A 27,968-nucleotide genomic window follows, 5' to 3' on the forward strand; every position below is an offset into this window, starting at 1 on the left:
TCAGGCCATTTGAGGAGTTAGGGACAGGAATATCTGACATTATTTTGTGCCTTACAGAACCTGAGCATACGCCCCTCCGTAACCTGGTCTCGGTCTGTGCATGCTTGGACAATAAAGTGTTTCCTCCTTCGAGGTCTGTCTTGTAACCTCACGACAAACCCTCGCTAGCAGTCACTGAGCGAGGCTTCTGCCTTCCTTCTGGCTTCTCCTGGCAGTGGGAGTGAACACAGGTAAATGTTTTCACTGCGGGTAGGCTGCCAGTTTGGGTGCGTTGTTTTAAAGAGCTCTTGCCCTCAGACTTGGCCATGATGGCAAAGTGCTTTGGGTGTGAGGCCGTGTGTGGACAGGATTGGGCACCTGCCCTCGGAGAGCCTTGCATTGGAAAACACGGGAAGTTTCTTGCTGTATCTGTTGCTTTGAATGTCAAGTCTATATGGGATACAAGAAAATAACCTGAAAGAAATTTAAAGCTTAGCATGAGGGTGTTGCATCTCTCGAGAGCTGTGAGGACGTATCCCACGCTCAGCATCGCCAAAGCAGTTGGGGACAGAAGAGTTATGGTTATTGAGGGACGTATTTTCTTTCTGTGAATTCATTCAGTAATCCTTTATCAGTGTCCGGCAGCATGAGGCTTCCCTGGCTTGTGAAGAGCTGGGCTGGGTGCTGAGAAGAGCCGGGGGTGCCCGGGTGGGGACAGCCCGCCTGTGGAGCGGGAGCTGGTGTGTGTGACACCTCTGCTGCCCTCGCCCTGGGGGATTCTACAGTTGTGCTGGGCCGGTGATCCAGGCTGTGGCAGTTCCTCTGAGGGGCAACACGGGAGAGGCTCGCCGAGAGGAAAAAGCTGCATCCCGGAGGATGAGGGGGATGAGCTCTGCTCTGGATCAAATACGAGAGCGGGCCGTGGGATGGGAGGGCGTGTGCAGAGTGAAGCGTGTGCCGTACGAACAGGAGACTGGTCTGGGTTTCTCTGGCTTTCCTGATTATTCCCAAGGAAGTTACCCCCTTCTCTCTTTCCGCCTCTGCTTCCATTGCAACAACGAACGTACCCACCCCTCACAAATGCCTGAAGCAGGCGGTTCTACCAGTAAGAGTCAGTACAGCAGAAGGGAAAACAGTTTTTCTCCCTGGGAAAGGCTGGAGGGAATCCGTGTTTGCATTGCCACAAAAATTTTTAGTTTCTCTGTGTAATAATATGAAGCACAATATTTATGTAAAAACCAAAAATATTTCAAATCAGAATGTGGGTTTACTACAATATAAACATTTTCCAAAGGAAGAAGATTAAAATGTTTAAGGTCAAAAGCTGATTTTTGTATTAGAAAAACTGATGATGAATGGAAATCTCGTACTGATCCTAATAATTTGCTTTGTCAAAGCCCAAGACAAAAGTTGCTAATTTTAATGTATGAGTTAGTTATAAGTGCTCCAATTTATTTATAGACACAAGGGAGAAAAGTAGATCACATACAGTCTGAAAGTGCCTGCAATTCTTAAAAATGATGAATAAGCCAAACCAAAAAAATTGCCTTTCAACACTGGGAAGGAACCAAGTACCGGAGAGCCTCGCTCTTGAAAGGAAATCAAGCCTTCTGGTTACGTGACTTCTGCCAAGATATTCTGTGTCAAAGGAGGGATATAACGTGATATATCTTGCCTGATGAAACTGCAGTTTACATGCAAGCTTTGATTATTTGTTTGCCCAGAATTTCAAAAGCAACCGGCCACGCTGGGTGCTTCTGTCCTTGCTGCCCTGGTTAGGACACTCCAAGGACATTCAAGCTGACGTAAAGCTTGTAGTCACGTCTCTGAATCTTGGGTTCCCTTTCCATGAACAGGGAACGATTTTCTTCTGTTTTGTGGGGAGTATCTCCCCGTTTTCTTCATGGTATGTGTTTTATCAGACTGGATGAAGAAATTTGTAATGAAGAGGGTGGTGAAACACAGGCACAGGCTGCCCAGAGAGCTGGTAGTCGCCCCATCCCTGGAAACGTTCAGGGTCAGGTGGGACGGGGCTCTGAGCACCCTGATCCAGTTGAAGACGCCCCTGCTCATGGCAGGGGAGTGGGGCTAGACGACCTTGAGAGGTCACTTCCAACCCAACCTGGTCTGTGACTCTGCCCAGGGTTTGACCGTTCTCCTGTACGCTGAGGTTTAGCCTGGCGGCCCAGCGGAGCTGCAGTATAAACAAGGGTGTGCAGACAGCTGAGTGGCAATTCGTGTTCTTCAAAGCCTCAAACCCAACAGTCCAGTATTGCTTTCACTTTTCTGTTGCTGAGATGAGAGAGGCTTATAGATCTGGTCAGGATCATTAATGATCACGTTTTGATGACTGTAATGAGAATTTAATGATCTTGGGCTGATTATTTATAGGCTGTCTGTGGTAGAGAAGAAAAACTGAACTTAGACCCCCATGAGTCAGTAACAGTGAGATCGTTTTCCTTTCAGATGTAGAAGTGTTAAACTCGTTCAATTAATAACAGAATATCAGAGTGAGAGAGAAAAAGGTGTTTGTTGGCTTGCGTTTGAATCTTGCAGGTCTATAAAAAAATCCGAGTCATTTAAACAAATTTGCATATCTGAAGTAATAGGAGAGGGCTGTGGAGAGATGCATAAACTCTTACATAGGAGGTGGCTTGTTTGTTCTGGCAACAGGGAGGGTCAGAGTCTGGTGTTTATGGCCAAGGGCTCAAGAACGTGTCTCTGATTAGATTTAACCATCAAAACCGCGGGACTGCTTCTCCTGTGCTGTTCCTACCGTGCGGTGGTATTGTGAGTCCGCTTCCCTCTTGCCGGCAGCGGTTCAGAACAGAGGGAGTGACTGGCGGTGAGGACAGCCGAGGGGCTGTGGGCTCCTCTCTCCCGCCGTCAGCCGGGCGCAGGTTCCCCTGAGCCCCCAGCGCCTCCCGCAGCTTCTCTCAGCAGCCAGGCAGAGGCTGCGGTGCTGTGCTAGGAGAGCACCAAGGCAGCTTGTGAAAAATCCTTCATCGCTGAAAATTGTCATTGGAATGGGCATCGGCACTTGTTCCTGGGTTTTCACCAGCGTTTGCACTCCGGTGATGGCAGCTGGTGGAGGGCAGTGGCATGTCCCAGTGTAAATCATCTCTCTAGCGGGAGGAGTGATGTGGGTTGGGCAGGTGAGAGCGTGGCGCTGTGTCTCGTTTGGCTGTGGGGGGAACTGTGCGTTCATCTTGCTTTCAGCAGAGCCATAAGCAGAGAGTTGAGACAAAGAGCACTGTGACCCCCCCGAGGTCCCGGGCGAGAGCGAGCATCCAAGCAGCTGGGGCGTTTGGCACCTTTACTTTACCTGGTGCTGTTTGGGAACAGCTTGGACAATTCTCACACCGCGCTGTGGGACCTGCTGGTGAACTGACCCTCCGCGTGCACGGAACAGCCCAGCTGTGGCTGTGACAAACTCGGGGTTGGAGGGGCGCCCGTCTCCTTCCACCCTGCTCCCTTTGCTTTCAAAGCTAAATAATAACTTCCCTGTCACCTTCAAAGGTGTGAAAACAGGGGTTGTTTTGAGAAGAGCCTTGAAAATGGCTGAGGCTCCACTTCTCTCCGTCGTGGCTGTTGCATCGAGGGAATCTCCCTGCGGAATGGTGACTCCCTCTGAGCCCGTCACGTGGAGAGGGAAGGCCGGAGGGTGATCTGGACTCTTTCTGCGCGTGCTGAGGTTTATATAAGGTGTGCCACGCTTTTTGTGTTGCATTTATTTACACAAGCAAACAGACACACAAAAAAATGCTGAATATTCCTCTCCAAGGTAATTCTTAATGTCATATGCGCCCAGAGTTGGAGGGTGAGCGTGAGAGACAGAGTAAAGCTGTTGTGATAGGAACGTGAACGTCATTACTTGTCAATACTGGCCAGTCTAGAACAGAGGGGTGTTAACTGGGATGAAAGTAGCCATAAAAATCTGAGGACTGTACCTAGTTAATATAAAGCAAAGCAGGACAGTGGAATCTAATTTAATCTCTGTTTTTTCTTTAATTTTATTTTTCTCTCTATTGTTAAACTGCAAATGCACGTAAGCATCCGAAAACTGATTGAAATGCAGCGCATGGAAGCCCCACATTTATATTCCAAGCAGGCAGTCCACAGGTAGGCAGCTCTAATGTGATTGCCCTGAGGTGAAAGGGCCACCCACAGCGTGACCAGGGTAATTCATCCCTGTGCCAGCTCAGTCCCTGCCCTCTCTGCGCAGCCTGACGGGGCACTTGCTCGCTGCCGGCTCTCAGCAGCCCGTCTCCCACCCCAGCGGGGCGCACCCTGGGCTCGGACTGGTACTGCTGCCTGCTGCGAGGGGCCGTGGTCTTGTGGCATTTTCTGTGCCATTTTAGTGTTGGTGCCTGTTGCCAGTTCTAGTCTGACCTACATTTTGGGTTGAGCTTTGGGGCTGGGCTCAAGAACAGCAATCTCGGTGGAGCCCATGACTCCCGTATCCAGGGATGTGCAAACAGAAAAAGGCCACCTTCAACAGCTGGTGAAAATCCAGTTCTTGTCAGCCTTCCTTGGCTGACTCTTGGTCTTAGGCTTAAACTGGGGTTTAGGGCTAAGAAAAGTAAATATATTGGGACTCAGGTTTTTCCAAATTGCTGAAGGCTCAGAGAGGTAAGAGGGCAGGAGCTGGCCTTTGCATCTGGCTGGGTTTGTGTCTGGTTTCTGCGCCCTGGAAGATTCTGGTTTCTGTTTGGGGTGTGGATTTGTGCTGGGGAAAAGAAGCCTCCGTGGCTCGGGGCGTCCCAGGGGGCCTCACAAAGCACAAACCATCAGTTACAGCCGTGCTGCGTGTGCCCAAGCTGCCGTCAGAAGGGGAAAAGTCTGCAGAAATATTCATCGTGTTATTGTGGCATCATCCTTCAACATTTAAACTTTTATTTTATAAAAATCCAGATTGTCTGACAAACCCCGGTAGGTATTGCTAATCGGTGACCCAAACCCAGAAATTTTGTTCTGAAAATATTGGATCTTTCTAGATTTGCTTTCACACTGAGCATTAAACAAACAGAATGCCCTGGGAAACAAATTGGTTCAGATCAGGTGGGTGTATTTCATTCTTCTTTTATCTTGCTATGCTAAAATTCTACGGAATAGAGAATTTCTTCTGCATAGAGAGAGGGATCCTTCCGTTCCCGAAACTGTTGGGACAGAACATATTGCTCTTCTGAAACCCCCTCCTGGCCCTTTTCTTCCCAAGGAGAAAATTCATCAGAATCAGCCTGGCTCCATGAGGTGCATTAGCTTTGATCAAAGCATGTTTTCTGACAGAAAAAAATACTCTGCAGAGTGTTGCTGTGTTTAGGTGTATGTCTGAGTGTGCATAGAGGCATATTAGGCGAGGTTTTCAAACCCTTCAGGGGATAAAGAGCTCAGACTCATTGAAATTCAGGAGGAGTGAGACATTTTGCTTCCTTGGAGATGCAGACCCTCGAGATTTAGATCCCCAGGGGATGCAGCCAGGGGAACAGACAGCTATTAACTTTGACAAGAGCTCTCCATCACTTTTCTAGGAAAATACTCTACAGGAAAAAAAAAAAAAAAAAAAAAAAATAGTTCCAGATTGAGGAAGCAGGTGAGGACATTTAGGTGCTAATAACGTTTCCTTTTGGGCACGATGGAGGTGCGTTCTGTGATTTCATCAGGGCTTAATATTACTGTTGACAGTGGTGGCGTGGTTCAATCTGTAACAGGGTTTACATCTATATCTGTCTTCTGTATGTGTATCCCCACCCGCACAATTTTCTGCTTCAGATCCCCATATCATGAATTTAAATGCGCTAAAAATACATTTGTTTTCCTTAGTTGCCTGCTACAGATTTCCCTGGGCTCTGCAGGCCACTGCTGGAGTCAGGTGTTGGTTTGACGTGGAGCCTTTGCCAGCGCCGCGTGACAAGAACGGCCTCGCAGTCACTCCCAAGGTCTGGTCTTGTACCAGGCGGTTAGGAACAGGTCAGGATGACAAAGAGCCTTCCCCAGTTTAACTTCTGAGCTTGTGGCGGGTGGTAATTTTGATCCTTACTGAGCCAGAGTTTGCATCTCCATCATCATGTTTGCCTACTCACTGATGAGCCTCATCTTCATTAATTTGTCTAATCCAGTTTGGAGGCTTTTTATGCTTTTGCCCTCTGTCCCATTCTCTGGCAAGTTCCACAGCGGATGGTGAGTTTTGTCAACACAAAGCGCGCAAGTTTTACTTCTCCCCTCTGGGAGCTTTACGGGGGGTTTGTCCTCCTGGCAGCGCCGTAGGTCCTGGGCAGTGGGGAGGTGCAGGACTGCCCCGTGCGCGGCGTGGGAGCGTCGCAGCACCGCGTCCCCCGGATGCCTCCCCGTGGGCCCAAGGTCCCCGGGGCTGCGGGACCGGTGACTGTGCGGCAGGATGGACCCGACAGCTCCCGCGGGGGAAACCCAGAGAAACTGCCCAGCCCGTCCCTCCCCTCCGCGGGCGAGGGGTGGCCCAGGAGCGCTGCCAGCGGGGGCAAGAGGGGACTCAACCTTCCCACCGAGTGGTTTCTCAGAGGATTCTTTCACGGGGCTGTCAGCTGGGGAGCAGAAAACTCCATCAGCGCATCCTTAAAGGGCAAGTGCTTCGCCTCAGGTCGAGTTTAAAGAACTAAGCCTCCATGTAATCGGCTCCTCGATTGGAAGCCAAATATCACCAGATATAAAGTTCCTTTGAAGCAGCCAAAAGCTTCGCCAGTGAACAACTTCCCAGAGCGGCTGTTAACCCTGTAACTCATTGGATGACGTGTATTTCAACTCGGCGCAAACACCTTTTGCGTGCAGAACACCAAAACGAGCAGTGAAAAAAAGCTGCTTTGCTCAGGTTTTTTTCCAGGTGTTGGTGGTTAAACACACTTTTCAGTACGTTGGCTAAAACCTGCCTGCTGAATGTAAAAGATGCTCTCAGAAATTCATGCAGTTTAAGAATTAAATGATCGGGCCAGCTCATTAAAAGAACGTTTTGGCTATTTTTGCTCTGCGATTTTGTGTATTTTTTGCTCTCATAAATGTGATTGTTTCCTTTACACCTGTAACAATCACGTTTGTTGTTTGCTGCTAATGTTAGATTTTCTTCCTCTGTAGCTTCTCAAGATTACCAAAGCTGAAATAAAGAGAAACCTCTTTTAGCTCTCAAGAATAGAGGAAGGGCTTAGAGAATTAAAAGATAGAGTTCAGAAAGAAAACAACTTTCTCCTTTGCCTTCTGACTTGTGTCTTTGGGCAGCACGGACACGGTACTGACAGCAGAACCTGTAAGAGTCACACCGATTCCTCTATATCTTGTCTCAGAAATTAGTCCCACAGCTCCCTGCAAAGTAATTGGTCTAATTAGGTGGTAGGAAGGAGCTTCTTTAAATTCCTCAGAAATTAAGACGTGTCATCCGCTTAACATCTTAGCATCTGTTAGTGCCTCTTGCACATTTCTGCGCCACATCGCTCTGAAGGACACATTCCCGGACTGTTCGGAGAGAAAAAACAAAACACCAAGCCCTTGAAACAGAGAAGAAATTGTCCCTTCCTTCAGGGGATGAAGCACGTAAGGCATTTCACCCCCTCCTTATTTCTCAGTCTGGTGCACGTGTGCCTGGGTGAGTACAACCATCAATTTGTTCTGTAAAAATACAGGGGGATATAAGCATAACCCTAAACCCTGTAGTAATCCGTACCGATGTGGTAATGTTGTCCTGAAATATTTTCCTTGGCAGCTGATCCCTGTGCAGTGTTACCCTCTGTGTTTATGTCTTTGGGGTTTTGTTTCACATTGGGCTCTTCGGAATCTCTAACAGTCGGAGCAGTAGAATGACAACTAATTTGTTGTTTCTTGTCTTTTTTTTTTTAACTTTGCTGTTGTCTGGCAGCAAGTAAGTAATTATTTAATTACGGCTAATTGCTCGTGCTGTAGGCATAATTTTAAAGCAGAGTGTGCTTAGAATACTGGTTAATCCCGGCGCTGGGCAAGTTTCAGACTTGCACGTGTAGGGCAGGGGAGAGGTGTACAGGGGTCCCAAGATGAAAAGGTTAATTTTGCAAAGACGCTCCCTGGGACTGGCTGGGGGTTTTAGAGACGTCCTGCTACTTGTTTTGTTTCCGTTGATTTTGTGGGGTTTTTCTCCATATACTCTCTTTCTCTGTTTGCTGCTGTATGAATACCGGCACGGTGGCGTGTAGATGTAATTTTATTAACAATACCCTCACAGTTCTGAGGGGCCGTTGCAGCAGCCGGGTACGTTACGCGCTCACAGCACTCCCACAACAGCTCGTGCTTGCTGAGAGTCGGGTAGCAAAGCCCAGTAACTACCTACAAAATGCTTTTCTTTGGCTCTGTTTTGTTTCGTTTGCAGTTCAGGCAAATTATGCACCCTATTTCTTTGATAATGGAGCCAGAAGCACAAACGGGAACATGGCGCTTCTCAGCCTTTCGGAGGACACTCCTGTTGGTCAGTATTAAAATGAGTTTGTTTAAACTGTGCAAATGGGCCCGCTTGCTCTTTTGATGAGCCACACGTATTTTGTCGTAGGTTCTTGTTATCTACTGTGGTCTTGGACGGTTTTCTCTCGAGCTTTTAATTAGCCTCGATTTAAAATGACATGTTTGAACTGTGGCTGTAATTTAAAACACGGATTTTAGCTCCTCTTTTCTTGGTCCCCCAATCTATTCGCATCACCAGAGCACAGACCTCTGGGGTTAGAAATAAATTCATGGTGGTGAGGGACTTCTTACCAATTCTGTAAATGCTGATGAAGAGAAAGCCTAATTGCTAGTAATTCCAACAGCCTTGGTAAAAGGGAGCTGTACGTTGAAAAGTAACCGAGGCACGATTTTCTTTGTCATCACATTTTTCACGGTTAAGGTACAAACGGTAGAAAATGTTTCCACTTGTAGTGAAAATTGCTTTGTTTAAATAACTGATGGTTTTTTAAAAGGTTTTGTTTTGTTTTAGTGAAAATTCAAAATTTGATTCATTTTTCCGCTTTCAGCATTTTGAGGCAGATTTATTTATGCTTCTTTTAACCGCAGTTGCGGTAAGAAAAATTAAATAAGAACAAAAAGGTGATTTATAATCAGTACTTTCCACGGGGGAAGAATAACTTCCTAATGTTTAAAAAATTCTGTGTAAAATACATTACAGCGATGAACACCCCCTTTTCTTCAAACATTGCGCTGAGATTTTGTTTGGGATTTGCTCCTGTTTGTCTCCAGCTGTTCCAGGCTAAATCAGAGAAGGATTTAACTACTGGAAATGGAGTGCCTGCGCACGCATTTAGCAGCTGCCTCGTGCATAGAGGAGAGAGCTGGTTGTGTGGTGGGTGCACCTCCCAGGGCTGGGGCAGGTGGGAAGGCTGAGAGCGAGGAAAGGGCTCGGAGGGCGCAGCCTCCTCTGGAAGAGCCACGCTGCTGCCTCGGCCTCCCGAAACGTCGCCAGGGGCTCTCACTGCCTTAGGCAGCAGCTGCCTGGTGTTGCTCAGAGTCTCAGTTTCTTGGCCCAGTGGTGTTAACGCCAGCCAGGACCCAGCCCGGGGGGGAGAGGGCGGTTGGGAAGCAGCGATTTCCCCTTTGCCTGCTCAGGCAGAGAAGAGGAGGTGGAGAAGGTGGCACATGGTGTGGAAGTGACGCATCCAAGGCGATGAATTTAAAAAAAGAGCTTGCTTATGATGTACCAGGGATTGTCTGTAAGCTCAGCCAAGCTTAAGTGGAAATCTCAGCTAAAGGCCGACAGCAATGCCCTGGCACTTGTAGGAGCCAGAGGCAGACCAGGGAGCTGCGGTTTTTGCTGCACATCTCCCTGGATTCACATGGAAACCACACTTGCCCAGCCTTGGTGATCTGGGCAGCTCTGCTGGAGTGAGATGAGCCACTGGAGTCACTGGTCTAACAGTGTGGGTAAGGCTTGCAGTGCCAGGTAGCCACAAAATGGGGCCCTGACTCAGTTTGGGGTGGTGTTTGCCAGCTCCGCCACTTAAACTGCAGCTGGTACAACCCACTGCCTCGCCATCAGACTCCCGTCCCCTGGTGTGCTGCCAACCTGCAGACAGTTGCAGAGCATCAGCCTCCCCCTGCCACCTCCAGGAGCCTCCAGCCGCCGGCATGGGGACGGGGAGGTGAAGATGGCGCAGAGCTGCAACAGTGTCAGAAGCACCTTTTCCTGTCGAGACCGGAGCACCGAACAGCCTCTCGGCTGACAGCGCAGCAGGAATCTTCTAGCACTGGGGCCGAAGGGTCTGATCCAGGTCTGCAGGCAGGCAGCAGAGGAGAGTGCGCATGCCCTGAGAGCAGAACAGCAGCGTGAGGATCAGAGCCTGTGTTAGCATTCTTCTAACTAGCCTGGGTGAGAATAGTAAGAAATATGTGACAGGCTTTGGCTTTTGTAACATTAGCGACCAGACTGGGGATGTAGAGGTCCCCGGAGAGTTTGTGCGTCGTTTGCGGCAGTGAGGAAGCTCAGGGCGCTCGGTGCTCAGTGCTGCTGTGCCTCGCGCCTGCTGGCTTCATCCAGGACGTGTTTACGTGTGTTTACACGGGCTAGCTTGTACTTAAAAATGTGCTTTAAAAGGCAAGTGAGAAGCGGCTTCTGGCTTAAAGCTCCAAAGGTGCCACCGAAAGTGTTCCTCTGAGGTGAAAGGTTAGGAGATGCGAAGTTTAGGCTTCTGCAGAGGGCCTAGAGAAACCTTCAGAAAGGGAGTAAAAAGCTTATTTCTGAGAAGCCCAGATGTGGTAGCTTTGCCACGCAGCTGCCAGTGGGTCTTGGGGCTAATTCCCAGAACACTGTGACTAAAAGCTGTAGGTACCGCAGGGTCCTCTCTTCTGAAAGCACTTTGGGAAGTTCCCTTGGGACGGGGCTGCTCAATGCAAACTGGTGCTGCTCCCCCCTGCCCACGTCAGCACGGCCCCTGCCCGGGGTGGTGCGGCAGGAGCCTCCCGGGGGAGGGCACCCGTGACGCTGGAGCTGCTGTGCTTTGGGTGTGAGTTCAGCTCTGCGGAGGGCAGGGGGACCCGGGTTGTCGCTCCACAGTCAGAGCTTGGCGAGGGCTCACACGCTCTCCGTGCTGAGGGACCAGGCTGGCCCTTTTCTGTCACCCCAGCGAGGGCTCTCACGCTGCGGAGGAGGCTGTTACGCGTCATCCCTCTGCCCCAGTCTCCTCCTCCAGAAGAAGGAATCTGGTGTCCCGTACCCATGTGCAGTCCCAAGCATCCAGCAGTCACCTTTCAGTTGGAGCAGGGTGATCAGCGGCCAAACCGGGGAATTACAACTTCTGTTTGTTTGATTCTGGATGGCTTCACTCAGGCGTACGTGCTGGGCAGGCTGCCATCAGGTCTTCCCTGTCCTTACATAAAATTTGAAGTGGTAGGCAGGACGCTTCTTGTGTCTGATCTGACGATGCCATGAACAGCAGCTCTGATAAACCTCCAGGAGTTTTACAGTCTTCGGCCCCACTGCGAGTACGAGGGGTTGGCAGCGGTGTGTGTTAGTTCTCAGGCGTCTGTAGGCAAGGGACATGCGACGGGCCGGAGCACTGGAAAGAGACAGTGAATCAGAAAGAGCAATTGCAGTGCTGCGGCTGCAGGAACGCATCAAATTCAAGAAAACCACGTTATCGTGCTCATATTATCCTTAACTTGACCTTCTTTTCTCTTGTGCAGTTGTGCGTGCTTACAGATAGTTGTGATCTACCAAGTCCCATACATTGTGACACAAGTTACCATAAACCCAGAAAATAATATTTCTGTGTGAAAGCTTGAAAGTGTCTGCAGGTTCCCAGATCCCCTTTCTTGCTGCAGAGCATGAGAGCCCTTGAGGTAAGAAGGGCCGGAACAGCAGCCCCTTCCAGTGCCAGATTTAAGACGAACGGGAAAGGTTGTGAACTGAAATAGCAGTTGCAGCTTGGTGTGGCTGTTTGTCAGCCACTTAGGTGGGTGAGTAGCTCTTTGCAAAGAGTCGCAGTTGCGTGTGTACGTACAAATGTACAGGCGCTCCTCAGCAAGGTCCTGGGGCGCGTGTGGATGCTATTTCAGGTGGTTTGTTTCATCCTACCTCAGTAATCCTGTAAGCCCTCGTAGTGGGGACAAAGCGGGGCTGAGAACAGCTGCAGAGCGAGGGATTGAAGCCTGCTCAGGAGGCTTAAGTTCATTACTTTCTGAAAGCCCAAGCCTTGTCGGGGCTCTGGAGATCTTCGCATGCCTCTCATCCTCGCATTTTTCCATTCTATTTTTCCCCATGCCCCCAGATATGCACCCCCCCACCCGCACCCCTCCATTAAAAACCAGTTTGCAGTGGAAGTTCTTTGATCAAAGCCAGGTACCTACCACTGACCCCTTGGGCTCCCTCCATCCTTCAGGCTTCCCCTGTCGCTCCTGCAGTCTCCTGGTCTCGTTTCTTCCCATCCTTCACATCTGTCTGCGGAAAGCCCTCTTGTCCTCCCCGGTATCGGCTGTTTCTCCTCTGTTTCTGTCACCCCGCCGTTCCCCAGACTGGTACGAATCCCTGCTGATGTGTCTCCTGGCCCGTCCTCCAGCGCTCAGGGATCCTGCCATGGCACTCTGCCATCTCTCTCCCTCTGTGTTTCTCTCTTTCATCCAGCACAGATGTAGTAGTTGAACCCGCAAGGAATTTTTTCCGCCCGCGATTCATTTCCAGCCCTCTTTGTCACAAAAAAAATACCTGAGTGAAAGAATGAATGTGCTTCTCTTTTGAATTATAATTCCTGTCTGACTAGAACGGACACAGACACGGACAGTTTAGTCCATGTTCTGTCTTGGAATCTCGAGACCCACCAAGACCTCATGTTCAGATGACTCCAGAAAGGCTGAATTGTTTAAAGGTGCAAAAATATTCAACGTCTTGCAGAAACTAAACTATTGCCCCCTAGGAAAGCTAGGAGCTACCAGAACAAAACTGTTAAACACAGTTCAGATCCCTTCTGCATCACTGCAGCAGAGCTGCCGCTGTGCAGAATGGGGCCCCCCCAAAGCAGCGCGCTGCGGAGGGGCACCCGGGGCTGGCAGGGGCCTCGACCGTCCTTTTGGTTTTATGCCTCCGACAGAAACTGCAGGTACATCACAAAATTGCCCTCAGATGGCTTCTCCTTGGCGCTGGGTGCTGTGGGTGCCGTGGGGACACGCTGTTGCTGTCCATGGGGTGGGTTTCGGGCCCCACGCTGAGCACTTGCCCCCAAACCCACCCTCCCCACCAGAGGGGCTCGCGGCTCCAGGGCCTGGTTCAGCTGTCGGGCTACCAGCCCTGGCCATGTCTCCCCTTTGCCAGCCAGCGTGGGGTGCTGGGGTGCAGGGGGGGAGCCGGAGCAGGACTTGCTCCGGAGGAGCGGCCGCTGGCCATCAGTGGGAAGGAGCCACGTCTGAGGTAGCCTTGGTGCACGGTCCACGTCCTGCTGGAGCCCGAGCTGCCCGTGCCCGCAGCGCGAATCAGCCATGCGTAGGCTGTTTAACTGCCCATCACCTTTCCGGGGGGGGAAACGGGCCTTTGGCTGGGGCAGCGGAGAGCGGGCGCACAACCCCAGGCGAGGATGTTGGCTGTGACACGGGGAGGAGCGGTGTCCTGCCCTGGGAGCGTGGCCAGGGGCGTCCCGCTCAGCGTCTTGTTAACAGATGTCAGCTGTGCTGGCAAAGGGTAACGGGGGGACTGGGCTGAGCTCAGACTGTGCTTGGCTTGTTTAGCTTGGCAGGGAGGAGATCTGCTTGCCGAGTGTCACACGGCAGGGAGGGAGAGCGTGTCTCCAGCGAGAGGGCAAAACCGGCCCCAGAGCACATGGACAGAGGCTGCCGTGAATAAATTTAAGTCAGAAATGAAGTAAAACGGAGCACTGGCATCATGGGACAGCCGCTCAGCCTGAGCAGCGAAGAGCAAATGACTTTTAAGATGGAAAAGGCAAATGGAGTGAAAGGCTGGTGAGGCTCCTGGGGAGCAGCGTGCAGCTCCCGGGGATTTCTGCTGCGCCAGCCCCGAGGGCTCGGAGCGGTGAAGCTCTTCCCACGGGGGCCCTGACACAGCATCTGCCCTATCTCTGGGTAGAGACTCTTCTGTTCCCTTATCTTACCGACAGGGAGAGGCTGTTTACTTGGTACTCGCTGATAAGATTTTAGCTGGTTTTGTCATTTATTTCCTTTTCAGCAAGTGGAGGCAGCACGCTGAGAGGAGATTTTTAATTGGCATTAACATTGTGCTGAGAAGTGTTCCCAGGGTGTTAACGATATGGAGAGTATTGTGCAGTGAAATTACAATTCAGACAAAATTAGGAATTATAATGAGCTAGAAAAGAAATTTTGATCCACAATCCAATTTAAAAGGCACACAAGTGTCCTGTATTATGAAAAATGAAGGTGTGTCAGCTTTAGCTCAACATGACCCAACAATGTGCACTCACAGCCCAGCAAGGCCCCGTGTGCGGGGCTGCACCCAGAGCAGGGTGGGAACAGGGCCAGGGGGGGATTCTCCCCCTCTGCTCCTCTCTGGGAGACCCCCCTGCAGGGCTGGGTCCAGCTCTGGGGCACCAACAGCAGAAGGACACGGACTTGCTGGAGCGGGGCCAGAGGAGGCCACGGAGATGCTGGAGGGGCTGGAGCCCCCCTGTGAGGACAGGCTGGGAGAGTTGGGGGGGTTCAGCTGGAGAAGAGAAGGCTCTGGGGAGACCTTAGAGCGGCCCCCCAGGGCTGAAAGGGGCTGCAGGAATGGGGAGAGGGACTCGTCATCAGGGGGTGTAGGATGAGCGGTAACGGCTTTAAGCTGAAAGAGGGGAGCTTCAAATTAGATAGATGGAAGAAATTCTTCCCTGTGAGGGGGGTGAGGCCCTGGCACAGGCTGCCCAGAGCAGCTGTGGCTGCCCCCTCCCTGGCAGGGCTCAAGGCCAGGTTGGACGGGGCTTTGGGCAACCTGGGCTGGGGGAAGGTGGCCCTGTCTGTGGGACTGGATGGGCTTTAAGGTCCCTTCCAACCCAAACCAGTCTGGGATTCTGTGATTATTTAGGAGGCAAACAGTTCATTGTGAAGATCAGTGATGTCCCTCATTAATTGCTCAGAAACCTCAGTCATCTCAGTCTGTACCAATATCACATTTAGCAGCAAGAAGATTCCTGTTTTCATTATAAGAAAATTCCTAGAAAATGTAGGAGACAAAATTGTGAGGCTGGACAATGAGCCCCGGTTCAAATGTATTCACCTAAACTGCCACAGTCTGCCGTTCTCCATCTCGACCCTGCGATCCCAGGGTGTCTGTGTGGCAGTTGAGGCAGCCCCAGTCACAGCGCTGGCCCTGGTGCCTGCCTGGTGCCCGCAGGCTCCAGGGGACCCCAGACGCACGTTGGGGCGTCCGTCGTGTTTCTGTGCTGCAGACACCCCACCAGGCAGGACAGCCAGCGGTCTGCAGGGTGGAAGGGACAGGGAGAGTGAAGAGGAAGGGCAGGAAAACAACCAAGGCACTGAAACCTCCTAAGGACTGTAAAAGGATGAAGGAAAGCGCCGCATTGATAATGATGCGAGCGCTGGCCACGGACACGTGGATTCCCCGCTTGGCCCCCAGCTGTGACAGCAAGACAGAGCTTTTGAAAACAAGAGTAAATGCAGTTAGTGCTGGTGCTGCAGAACCGTCAGCAGTCTTGAAATTTCTGTCTGTGCTGCAGACGGCTACACCAAGAGGGAGGTGTCCTTTCAGGACAGGATTTTATCTCAGGCCCCGTTTATTCCTCTCCTTGCATTCCTTTGTTCGTACAGGTTCAGCTGTTACAGAGAAGTGTCTCGTCATGCTGCTCATTGCCTTTCCCTAAGACATTTTTTTGGATCTCAGTTACAGAGCTGTCGTTATTTTCTTCTCTGTTTTGTGGGAAAAGGCCAAGAAAAATGTGGAGGTGTTTTGTAGTTCTGTGAACCTGTTCTACAAATCGCGGTTATTTGCTGGCTGCCTGAGCCGGCTCGTAGCAGGGTCTGCTGTTTGTGCTCCTGTGGGCCCACTGGCTTTTGCACTGTGAACAGAGTTGCCAAATATTGCCCTGGTAATTATCGTAAGTTGATTATCATAATGATAACCATAAATGAGCGCAGATCCCACGCGGCTTGGCACAATCTCTCGCTATGTAAAGCAGAGAGCCGTGTTTCCAAGCATCGCCACTGATGCCTGGAGGTTGCTTGTCCATTAAGCCCACTGCTCTCTTTGCTTCACACTTTGCGTCCCAAGGAATACGCCAGGGAGGAGCAAAAGGTCCCATTTTGCAAATCTGAGGAAAACCGCGAAGCTGATCGGGCAGCGCTGTGGGCAGCGCCTCAACCAGAGCTCTGAAGTCAAACAGAAGCTTAGGGATCTGCTCAGTGAAAAACTTCACTGCCACCGCAGGGAGGGGATGAGGAAAAGGATTATGACTTTTGAGTACGGAATTAAAAATCTCTCAGACTTGGGGCCAGAGTAGTTTAAAGCTGGAGTCTCCTGGGCTCCCCTTAGCAGTGTTCTTCCCTAGCTTTATGCTGACTTTCTTAGCAGGGATCCTTCCGTCATATCTGTGTTTCCCACGCACGAGCAACGCTCAGTACTACCCCGTGAGTCTTGGCTACAGTACTTGGAGTGCAGAGACCTTGGTTAGATGTAAAGCAGTTTGTGTTCCGAGCCTCTGTAACTTGAATATCTCAGTTAACTTACCCAGGGCACAGCAGATTGGAAGGAAACAACAACAGTGGTTTGTACTTCAGGCTCAGTTAACTGATATTTGTGAAGTGCTTGAAGTTGTTTAGATGAAGATATTAACGCACAGTAGAACGCGGGTTTAAAAGTATAATACTAATAAACCCTCACCGTGTTTTGAAAACACGGGCGTTGTAACTCCCCCAGGGAGTATCGCTTCTGGTAAACAAAGTCAGTTTACTGGAAAAACTGGCATCAGCTTCTCGAATGATTAAAATTAGAAATAACAATCTCTTCTTCCCCAGCTGGTGAAAGAAATACATTGATGAGTTTAGAGATTGTATTCACCGGTGTGAGCGTGAGTGGGTGGGTCGAGAATTAATCGAGAGGGAGCTAAGGAGGGGGAGGGGAGTAAGAAAGAGGCTTTTGCATCTGTTAGTTGTGCAAGTGGAGAAGTGCGCGAGTGTCCTCGCCCTGCCCAGAGCCTGGGTGCTGCCCCGCGAGAGCGCTGCCTCCAGCTGCACGTCTGCTGGCTGGGTTGCAGCGGGTTGTGGCGGGTTGCAGTGGGTTGCAGTGGGTTGCAGTGTCCTTGTCCCGTGGCGCAGGGGGGTGAGGGCCTCTTGCTGCTGCTGAGATTGTCCCTCGGTCCTACAACAGCATCACTTCCAGCTCACCTGGGCTGAGAGTCAAACCCGTAACCGGGTTTGACGGACAGAAGCGTTGCCTGACACAGGGCAGCGAGTTCCCAGGGAGCGCACCAGGGGAACCCTCACTGGCTGAGGTAACCACAGGGAAATGCTGTTGGATTACACTTTTCCAGGTACCCATGTGTACACTCTGAATGGAACGGACCCTGAAGGAGATGCCGTGACGTACAGCCTGGCCTACGAGGCCGGGTCCAGACGGTACTTTTCTGTGGACAGGAACCTTGGGAACGTTACGCTGATCGAGGAGCTGGACAGAGAGGTACAGTGAACGCATCGCTCCACGTGTTCATGAGGGACTTCCCTCAGTTTAATTTGATCTGTGGCTTTGAGGGACAGTGCCAACTCATTTGACGCTGCTGTCGAATGTTTTGGCTGCTGTCTGTCCAGATTTTGCCAAAAGAGAAGTTTACTCTTCTCCCCGCTCTGGACCCCATCAGGATTTCAGGGGCGGTTACAGTCCTCTGACCCTCAAACAGGGGATTCTCCCATAATTAATGGAGAGTTGTGTGAGCTCTGTTCCAGGGCACTTCTCCAGTTGCATCACAGTCCTTTACACCGTGTAACCACGGGGGTAAAGATGCTCCCAGCAATAGTGGCCTAAACACAGCCTTGTTCTGTGAACACTGGGCCCTTCATCTCTTCTTTGCAGGGACGGGTACACTTAATAAACCCTTCAGAATACTGTCTACTGAGACAGAAGAATTTTGAAGCACTTGTGCCTTTTTAGGGAGTCTTTCTTGAAAAGTTGATTCTCACTAGCACCTTGCAGGGCAGCAGGGATTCTCAGACCAACCATCTCTTGAGAGTAGCCATGGGAGGACCAAGGGGCCCCGCAGCTGGACGCCCCGCGCGCTCTCCCCACCCTCTGCGGTGTTTGCTTTGTGGCGTTGGTTGTTACTTTCATCTCCCTGCTGAGACACGTTTAAATCCGCAGTCCTTTTCCAACTAGGGCAAACACCATCTCTCTAACAAAGGAATTTTCTTGGTTTACAGAAGGAAGATGAAATTGAAGTTATTGTCAGTATTTCAGATGGCCTGAGTACGGTGAGTATTAATTATGCTGCAACTTGTCAAAGCGTCTGTCCCCACATACCTCCTCCTATTAAATTACCTTACGGGGACGATCTCATTTTATCAGAAAACACAATCTCATTAGAGCCTTACCTCCTCTTTCGAGAGCACTGAACTCCCAGTAACTCAAGTCTCACTCCAGCTCCTTGCTCAGCTATTTTGAGGATGATCACAAAGTAGTGTGAGCTGAAGGACTGACTTAGTGACCTGCAGAATTGCAGCAGTTTCCTGTGAAGTTTCACTGTCAGCTCAGTAGGATTCATACCTGAGGAAGATCTAAGGCTTCTTGGAGAAATGCATGACATTCTAGGAACCAGTGCTGGACACCCGAGAGCTGACCGTCCCTCCACCCCGCGGTGTTTTCTGGCATGACGTCAAGATTTGCTTAGGCCAAGGTGTTGGGGGGTTTCTTGTCTGATGCTGAATAAAGCTTCGATCGTGCCTAATTGTTAAGGACTGCCTGGTTTCAGCTGGGATAGAGTTCATTTTCCCCCTGGAGGCTGGTACAGTGCTGGGTTTTGGCTTTGGTAGGAGAAGGATGTTGCTAACAGCTGATGCTATAGCGGGTGCTAAGCGGCGCTTATCCTACGTTAAGCACTTCCCAGTTTCCCAGGCTCTGCCAGCGAGCAGGTGCAGGAGAAGCTGGGAGGGAGCGTGGCCGGGAGAGCTGACCTGAACTAGCCCAGGGGATGTTCCATAGCGTAGAACATCCTGAGCAGTGCTTAAACTGGGGGGAGCTGGCTGGGAGCTGGTCGCTGCTGGGGCACCGGTCAGTGGGCGGTGAGCCGTTGCAGTGTGCATCCCTTGTCTTGGGTTTTATTTCTCTCTTTGTTACATTCCTTTCCGTTACAATTATCATATTTTATTATTGTTGTTATTTTATTTTTTTATATTTAATTTTATATTTATTATTTAGTCATTAAACTGATCTCAGCCCAAAAGTTTTACTTTTTTCAGTTGTCCTCCCCATCCCACTGGGAGAGGGGAGGAGTGAGCACGGGGCTCACTTGCCAGCTGGAGTTAAACCACGGCAAAGATTTATCTGAGGCATTGCGCAAGCATCCAAACTCGCTCTGCATTTTCAGTTTATGGACATCACAGTTTTACTTTTTTTCAATGGTCCTTAGACAGTCAGGACATTAGTCTGCCAATGAGAGGACCTGGGCTGCACCGCTGGAGGTACCACAAAAGTGTCACCCTCTTACTATCCACAAGACTGGATACCTCTGGAGCTCCTCCCCATCGCAGACAGTTTAACTGGGATTACGACATCAAACGTTTGGGAGGTGCCAGCACCCTACAGACACAACTTCCCTGGCAACCTCTGTGAATTGGAAATAATGGGGTCACAGTCACACGTCCGCTTGCGCACAGCTGGGAGATTCCGTTGGTCAAGTGTGTTTGCTGCTGTATGGTTAGAGAGAGAAAACGCACTTTGTTCAAGATGGGTTGTTGCGTATCGGTGGCACGTATTTGTACGTGCAAATTATGCGTGCTATTAGTATCATGGTATCAAATGAGGCGTTAACGAATGCTCTTGGCTGTCAGGTACTTTTACAGTCTTTTATGTATTCTCATAAAATAATCATCGTATCTTGAATGCCATGAAGGAGGAGGAAGACTTTTGAATATTAGCCCCAGTCTGTAATTTATAAAGTACTCTGAGACTCATTTATTTCGGAGACGTCTGGGTGTTCTCCAAAACTCAAACTCATCTCTGTTATGGGATTTTCTGTATTTTATGTGCTCGGGTTTGGTGCTACAAAGATACTCTATTACAACATAATTTTTCATTGCCTTTGACTGCACCTTAGTAGGCAAATGAACAGGCGCATGTCGAAAATCAGCTTGAGTCCTAATACATTCTTCATCTTCTATTTCAGGTTTCTGAAAAAGTCAGGATCCTTGTGACAGATGCTAATGATGAGAGTCCAGAGTTCATCAACACACCTTACATAGTCCAAGTGCCAGAGGTTTGTCAAGTCCCTTTGCATACCTGAAGTATATTTCAATGGGATGTAAAGAGGGACTAGAATGTTTTTGGTAAAATAACGAGATGTACGAGACTAACTTGCATTCTTTTGTTTTTAGGGTTTGGGTGCTTATTGAATATTCACTGCAATTTAGGGAATAAGTACTTAGGGTGTGCTGTTTTGGGCTAAGCTCCAAGATGTGAGGCACTGGGAGGTTTTAGAGTTGACTTCTGTGGGAATAGGATGGGCTCTGCTTCAGCTGAGATTTCCTGTCATTTTTATTCCAAACAGTGTTTCTTCTTTCTTGTTCTTCTCCAATTTCCTCCATTTTCAATCTCTTCCCTCTTTTCTTTCTGCTCCTTGCTTCCCTCAATGTGTTTATATTTGTCCTGTCGTCACTCTCTTCTCTGCATCCTTTCATGCTCATTTTTAATTTCTTCTAAGTCACTTGGTTTTCCACTTCTGTGTGACTCTGGTAACTCTTTCTGGTCACAGAGCACTCCCTCTGGCAGCAGTATCTTAAAGATTGAGGCAGTGGACAAAGACACGGGTTCTGGAGGAAGTATCACTTACTTCTTGCAGGTGAGGTATTCCCCGTTCCTTCAAAAACAATCTCTCCTTTATTTGAGCTCTTAAAAAATCAGGCTAGAAAAATATTTTGAGGGTTGAGCCTGCTGCTAGTGTCTATAGGACCAATTTTATCCCACGCACAAGAAAAGAGGCGTTGACAAAACAGACGCTGTCCAGCGGCCGGCAGCCCGGCGGGCAGGAGCGGCCGGAGCTGTCTTGGTCACTGCTGTGCTCGCCACCGGGACGCCCCATGGCGGGGCCTCTCTTTGGGGGCGTGGGGCGAGCAAGTCTCGTTTGTGATCTTGCGTGTACATGGGATTCCTAAAGCACGGAATAGGTTTCTTCAGGAAGCAAAACGCAGCGGGAGCCCCGGTGTGCACTCAGGGCACTCAGACGGGTACGTAAGGGAGACCTGGATCACAGTGTGCGGTGCGAGCTGCTCTGTCTCCGCGCTGGCGGAGCTGTGCCTGCGTGGAACCGGCCTTTTAGTCACTGCCGCTGGTGAGGACCAGAAAGGGCTCCTCGTTTAAACTGGCTTTCTGTATCACAGACCTTCTGCTTGCCAAAATGGCAGTTCTTTACATTATATCCTTCAAATTCCTTCTTCCTACAAGCAGCTTCATCCAGATTAGCTGCAGTTCCCCTCATTCAAAAGGCAACAGGAAAAACCAAACCAAACCAAACCAAAGCCAATTTGTTGCAATATTTACTTTGGATACAAATACGGAAACAACTTGGAAGCTATTTACACAGCACTAAAGCTAATCCTGTTAAGAGCTTGGGCATACTGTGAAAGAGCACCTTGAGTGCCTTGTTGAAATTTAGTTTTGATTTCACCAATTATGATCCATTTAAAATATAATACGTGCAGGTTTCCATTTTGCACAGGGCTTTATCCAGTAAGATGATAGACTATGGAGCCAAGGAAGAGCAATTTCAAACTTCTATGCCTAGCTGGTATCTTTGTGTGGCAAAACGACACTACATACTTGTGTTTGTTGGAAAAATGTTGCCACGTCTTTTGACGCAGCCTCAGGGAATTCTCAGGTTGCACAGAAAAAAAGCTTCTCCAAAAGTCTGACGTAGGCAGGAGGTGACATCTAATGTAAAGGCCAAGACTGTCTGCCGGTGGCCACTGGGTATGGCTACCCAAGGGGAGGCGGCTTTGTAGATGACTCCAGTCCAGAACAAGGGAGGGAGACATTTTTTAGGCCCTTTTGGAAATCAGATGTCTTTCAGGTTTGTGTATTGCAAGAATCACCAAAACATCACTCTGTTGACAATAATCTATGCATGCAAACTCCCTGCTTTATTTTAAGCCAGTAGAACTTTGAAACACTGAGGGATAACACTTCTTTTCATCTTCCTTTTCCCCTCATCTTCTTTTTTTTCTGTTAAGCCTTGATACCTCGTTCCACGCAATGAACTGTGCTAACCAAAATTCAAGATTTCACAACAAAATACTAAAAGATTAAAAATATCTACATTGCAGGTGACTGATAAATTCTGAATAATGAGAGCCTCGTGGTTGGTTCATGAATTGTTCATAAACACACAGAGGTGAAATTCATCAAATACATTATTCACCCAAACCGTATCATTATTTCAGTCTTTTCCCTCAGCAGATGAAATAAAAGATGAATCCCTATGGCAATCTTATTTCCATACCTGTAATCTCTCACTGTTTCTTCTTCTCTTTTCTTCTAGAACATCCATGCTAATAAGTTTACGATAGACCGTCACAGCGGTGTTCTGCGCATCAAACCGGGGGTCACCCTGGACTATGAGAAATCCAGAACACATTTTGTCGTTATTGTCGCCAAGGTATAAAGCTTTTATCTGAAACTGGAGGGGGTGGGGGTGTGTCTTTGGGTAGGACTTAGTTTGAATACAGGATTGGCTTAAAGGGTTGCTGAAACACGAAGCATAACCCCGAGGCAGCAGTCGCTCCCTCTGACGTCTGGAGGTGTTGGGGGGGAACAGGGAAAAGTGAGGGCGCAAAGGGGACGGTGTCTGCTGCTGGACAGCAGCTGGAGGCCTTGGGGCTGGATTCCCCCCTTTTGCTCAGGCCCTAGAGCAGGATAGTGCAGAAAGTCACCTAGAAGTGAGGTGGTGGTGTGCGCAGCCCCAGGTTCAAGGAAGCATCAGCCTTTGGGCAGATGCAGGTGCTGAGGCTCCCTCGTGCTGCCCAGGGCAGGCCAGGGGGGTGGCAGTCCCTAGCCGCAGCGACACAAGTGACAGACTCTTTTTTTTTTTTCTGGAAATACTTGTGGATGTTTCTTTCGTTCACTTCTCTGCTGCCTTGTGGCAGGAGATTTTTCAAATCCTTCAAACATCGGTGCCCATCCCTTCCTGGCACTGTTTGTCCTCAGCAGTGCTGCGGCACAGCCGAGGGTTCACTGGGCATTAAAAGTTTATGGATTCTGCAGTAAAGTCTCTCAGGATCCTGTGGGGACCTGTCACACAGACAGACTCGCATGGGTGGAAAGAGGACAATTTCGCTGTTACTCATGGAGACTAAAAGGACAATTTTGCTGTTATTTATGGGCACTTTGAGTTCCTCGTGTTTTATGAAAAGCATATGGATCTTTTTATGTATTTATTTAGCCAGGGTTCATTTGAGGAGAGGTAACAAGACTTGGTTCAAATGCTGCCTTTGGGGCAGTAAGGAGGGAAAAAATTAGCACACCTTTTCCAAAAAGTGGAATTTTTAGAACTGGTTCAGCAGACGTGCTGAACAATTCACACTCTTACAGACCAGCATGACTGCTGGCCTCCAGCTGGTGCTCTGAGACTGAGGGTGTTAAAGGCTTCTGAAATTGGAGTCATCTTCCTAATTGGCTGCGCTGTATCGGTAGCACAGAGTTGATTGTAGTCAAGTCCCCAGAGACTGTTTATACACTGTGGCCGTCAAGCAGTTCTCAGCTGCACAGCTCCTCCGTGCCTTGACTTACCGTGCAGGAGTCCCCAGGAGCCTCTGGCGGTGCGCTCTGTTTAATTCCCCCCTAGAAAGGCACCACCTCGCTATTGCACGTCGTCTTGTGTTTATGACAAGGCTGTATGTGGGATGAAAATCTGCAGACCTCAGTCACTAACTGTTTGCATCAGTTTCTAGCTTTCCTTTTCCCCAGAAACACACACCCCCCCCTTGAATTCCCTGTCCCCGTGCTGTTGATGTATGACTGCGTGTATTAGCACAGCCCCTTGTAATAGAGGAGATTGCTTCTGAAACACTGCCAGCTGTCTTCCTGATCAGAGAGGGAGCAGGAGGACAAAGGGGAAAAAAGAAGGGAACAGGTCAGCAGAGATTGATACGTGTATTGAGAGAGAGAAGGGATTCCTGGGGCTGTGCTTCTGCAGGCTCGTGAGGGCCACGCGGTGCCATAAGCTGATTCTCGGACATGTTTCAGCAGCGGGATCTGATGATGACTTCTCTTCTAGGATGGCGGAGGGAAGCTCAGGGGAGACAACAAAGTGTTTTCAGCCACAACGACAGTTACCGTTAATGTGGAGGATGTTCAGGACACCCCCCCCATGTTCATCGGGACGCCCTACTACGGATATGTCTATGAGGACACGCTCGCGGTAAGTGCCGGGTGTCGCCAGGAGCAACCTTTCACATCGCAGTTAGGATAGCCCTATGGTTTCTAGCACAGGCTTTATTGGAAACTGAGACCTAAACTCTGGTTTGACTCCTAGGTGAAATGCACTGACCAAATCTCAGACTTGTTCTTGCTCTCATCCATTGCAAATGTGCCACGCGAGGCTGCCCGGTGCTGTCATTAAAGTCAGAGAGGATTCTGCCCGTTCATGCTGCTCTAAGCCCAGACAGTGATGAAGACCTCTGCTGCTCTCTCTGGCAGTGTGGTTGCACACTCTTCACCTGATCTTCCCTTGAGTCTCAGGAAAGGTTGATCTCTGCTTTCTGTCCAGAGCTCCAGGGCAGCTGCAGCCCATGCGTGGCTCTGTGTTGCACCTCGGTGCACGGGCTGTTCCATCTCAGCAGGGCGGGGCAGTGACGCCTGTGTGCTTTGCAGATGGTTGGAATGAATGACATTATGGATATTGATTCACTCTGCGTAGTTATGTATAGATCTTTAAATAACTATCAGGTGCACACAGGAGTTAGTGTTTACTATGGAAATGAGAGTCAATAAAAATGTTAATTACATCCAGCTTGAGCTCATAACTTACACCATTATGGTATTACGATGATGGAAGCAGGAATCGGTCCTTCCCAGTGTGGGTTTTGCTGTTAGAATGAACTCCACAGAGAGAGGCACTAGCTGCTTGGAGCGTTGTTTACGCTTTTGGAGTTAGTTTTGTAAACTTACTTCTTTTCTCCTCGGTGGAGTTGTCAGGATTTACAGGTACTTTGTCACCTTCAAGGGGCCTGCACTGCGTTTCACCCACTAGGCAGATCTCATTGCAGCTTGCAGCATAAATGATAACACACGCATTCCTGTATTTCCAGTTGCTCTGACAGAACCTGGCTCTTTGGAAAATTCACTCAAGGGTTGTCATCAAAATGCTCCTTATTGCTATTTGTGATTAACTGACAAACACTTCAGTGTTCCCTGTTCTTACAGCCCAAAACACTTTAGCTCACAGGCTTAAATCGCACAGCTCGTCGCCGCTCGGGCAGGCGTTGCAACGCCGCCAGCCGCCAGTTCCCTCTGAGTTGATACGAGCAGCCACAGGAGCAAATGTTCTCCAGCACGCAAGCTCTGTACGTGTGGCCCGTGGCCACGATACTTGTGCACAGAGAAAGACAGTGAAGGATTAAGGACAGTTAATCATTTTCATCACAATTTTATGCCCCAGATGTTCAGCCCTGATGGTTTCCCAGCCTGTGTCCCGGAACGCTGCGTGGCCACGGGGCAAGCTGCGGCACCGGGACCTGCCCAGCAGCGACGGGGGCATCTGCATGACCCAAACCAAACCTCGGCTCTCAGACTCGTTACTCCAAATCCTCCCTCCCCAAGCCTGCGGCTCAGCGTGGGTGTCCCTGGCCGCAGCCCCGACTGCTCCTGCGGCCGCCCATCCCCGTGGCAGGCCGGGGGGCAGTGCAGCGCTCCCGCTGGTCACCACACAGCGCTCAGCGGGACAGAAGGACGGAAGGGCAGGGAGCAGGCTGGCAGCAGGCTCTCAGCAGGGCCGTGGGGGGAGCCTGGCCCGTCGTGGGGCAGCTGAGCCCTGGGTGCAGGCAGGAGGTGGGTGAGGGCGGGCACACAGGGGTCTGCGGGGGGCAGCAGGAGTATCCCCACTTGGTGTGGAGGTGCAGAGCTTGGGCTGCAGCCTCACTGGGAACCAGTACGGCTGTTGCTGTGGAACAGGAGGGAGTCGGTCCGAGGAGAGGCATCCCGCTCCTGCTCTGCGGAACCTAGCACTGATTTTTTCTGGTGGGAGTCAATGGCCCTTGCTGCGTTCCCCACACAGCACAAGCAAAAGTACCCACTCTCCCCCCACCTCACCGCAGAAGAAGTTTATTAATATGCAGCTGCAATTCCACTGCTCTTTGATCACAGCACACAGAGTGTGATTTCCCATTTCTCCCCAGGGCTCTGAGGTCCTCACTGTTGTTGCTCTTGATGGAGACAGAGGAAAGCCTAACAGCATTCATTACTGCATTGTGAACGGTGAGTAGACTTGTCTGGTACGAAATCTGAAGGGCATCTGAAGCTAGATCCGACACTAAATTAGAATGGGATATGCTAGGGTTTAATAAAGCCGAGGCAAACTCTCATGAAATCATGTCAGATACCTCGAACAACTCCAGACAGCCAAGATATGATTCACTGCGCTTTAGTATCTGCTTCACAGAGCGACGCTCGGAGTTGTTCGTGTTGCGGATTTGTTAGGCACCAGTAGCCTGCCTGTCACGGCAGAGAGCGTGAAGGGAGACGCATTCACTGCCACTGAGCATCTCTGTCATTTAATCTGGGAGGTGAGAGAATGTATGGGGAGAACCAGGCCTGGTGGTTAGATGGATATTTTTATTAATATTGTGATTAAATGGCTAAATGGTCAGACCTCTGATTTCTTGGGAGAAATTAATTTACCAGTGGAGACACTGGCTGTATGCTGCAGTGGAAGAAAGAACGTGTTATCAGCAGATTAATGCTTTTCACCAGCTATTCTGAGAGTGTTTATCACACATCTTTTCATAGCATAAATGTGAGGCTTAGCTGAATTAATGATTCATTAGCTGGTGGAGTCAACAACTTAGTGCAACTGAACTCCGAGCTACAATTTTAGTTTTGTTTGGTTCTCTCCTCCTCCAAAACAAGACTTCCATGGCAACTGGGCACCCCAACTCCCAGACGTCAGAGTTCCCAGAATTTTGTGAGGGGTAATTGCAGAGCTATGCAGTAGGTTCTTCACTGTGTTATGTGGTCGGAAGTGCAAGGTCTGGAGAGGACAGAGAGGATTGCAGAGAGGTTCTGCTTTGACGTGGGGATGGGACCCATGCTGAGGTTCCTTCTCCTCAGTGCAAGGGAATAGATAGAAGATAGTGAAAGGAACGTAGAAACATTGAGGGAAAAAAAAAGGTTGTAGAAGAGAATAGATGGAAAATGAGAAAAGATAAAAAGAAAGGTGGGGAATAAGTAGTAAAAACAAATAAGTGGGATGAAAATATGCTAGACGAGGGAGAACTTGAGAATGGAGAATAAGCAAATGCAAATAAACCAGAGAAAATGTCAAAGAGAAATAGGATTAATCAGGAAAGATATTAGATTTCTGAAGAAAATAGAGGAGGACCAAAAAGGCGGTATGGGATTAAAAAAGAAAAAAAAAAAAAAGTAAGTGATTAGGAAAGAGTGGAAAATGAAGATGGAAGAGGATGACAAATAAGTAGCACAAAATATGACTTAATGGAGAGCCGGCTTTCCTCATGCACGTTAACACAGGGTGTTGTTACCATGAGGTGGAAAAGAGGGGAAGGGAACACGCTCTTAGTGCATAGAGAGCAGAAGAAATAGAGAGCAGAAGATTACAACAGGTACCGCACCTCGGGCCCCGGCATCG

General features: G+C 49.6%; 1 protein-coding gene across 1 annotated transcript in view; it reads left to right on the forward strand.

Moving 5' to 3' along the window:
• Positions 1-7,392: 7,392 nt before the first annotated feature.
• CDHR1 (cadherin related family member 1) overlaps positions 7,393-27,968 on the forward strand; it is a 44,004-nt gene continuing 23,428 nt past the window's right edge. The window contains exons 1-10 of the mRNA XM_026851836.1: positions 7,393-7,588; positions 7,859-7,861; positions 8,342-8,437; positions 17,439-17,584; positions 18,319-18,369; positions 20,280-20,369; positions 20,865-20,951; positions 22,647-22,763; positions 24,381-24,524; positions 26,500-26,578. Coding sequence (XP_026707637.1) covers positions 7,528-7,588; positions 7,859-7,861; positions 8,342-8,437; positions 17,439-17,584; positions 18,319-18,369; positions 20,280-20,369; positions 20,865-20,951; positions 22,647-22,763; positions 24,381-24,524; positions 26,500-26,578 — 874 coding nt within the window. The 5' untranslated portion in view covers positions 7,393-7,527. The remainder of the gene's footprint in view (positions 7,589-7,858; positions 7,862-8,341; positions 8,438-17,438; positions 17,585-18,318; positions 18,370-20,279; positions 20,370-20,864; positions 20,952-22,646; positions 22,764-24,380; positions 24,525-26,499; positions 26,579-27,968) is intronic.

This window comes from Athene cunicularia (genome assembly GCF_003259725.1).
Source record: "Athene cunicularia isolate RWA chromosome 6 unlocalized genomic scaffold, athCun1 chr6_part2, whole genome shotgun sequence".
Taxonomy (NCBI): domain Eukaryota; kingdom Metazoa; phylum Chordata; class Aves; order Strigiformes; family Strigidae; genus Athene; species Athene cunicularia.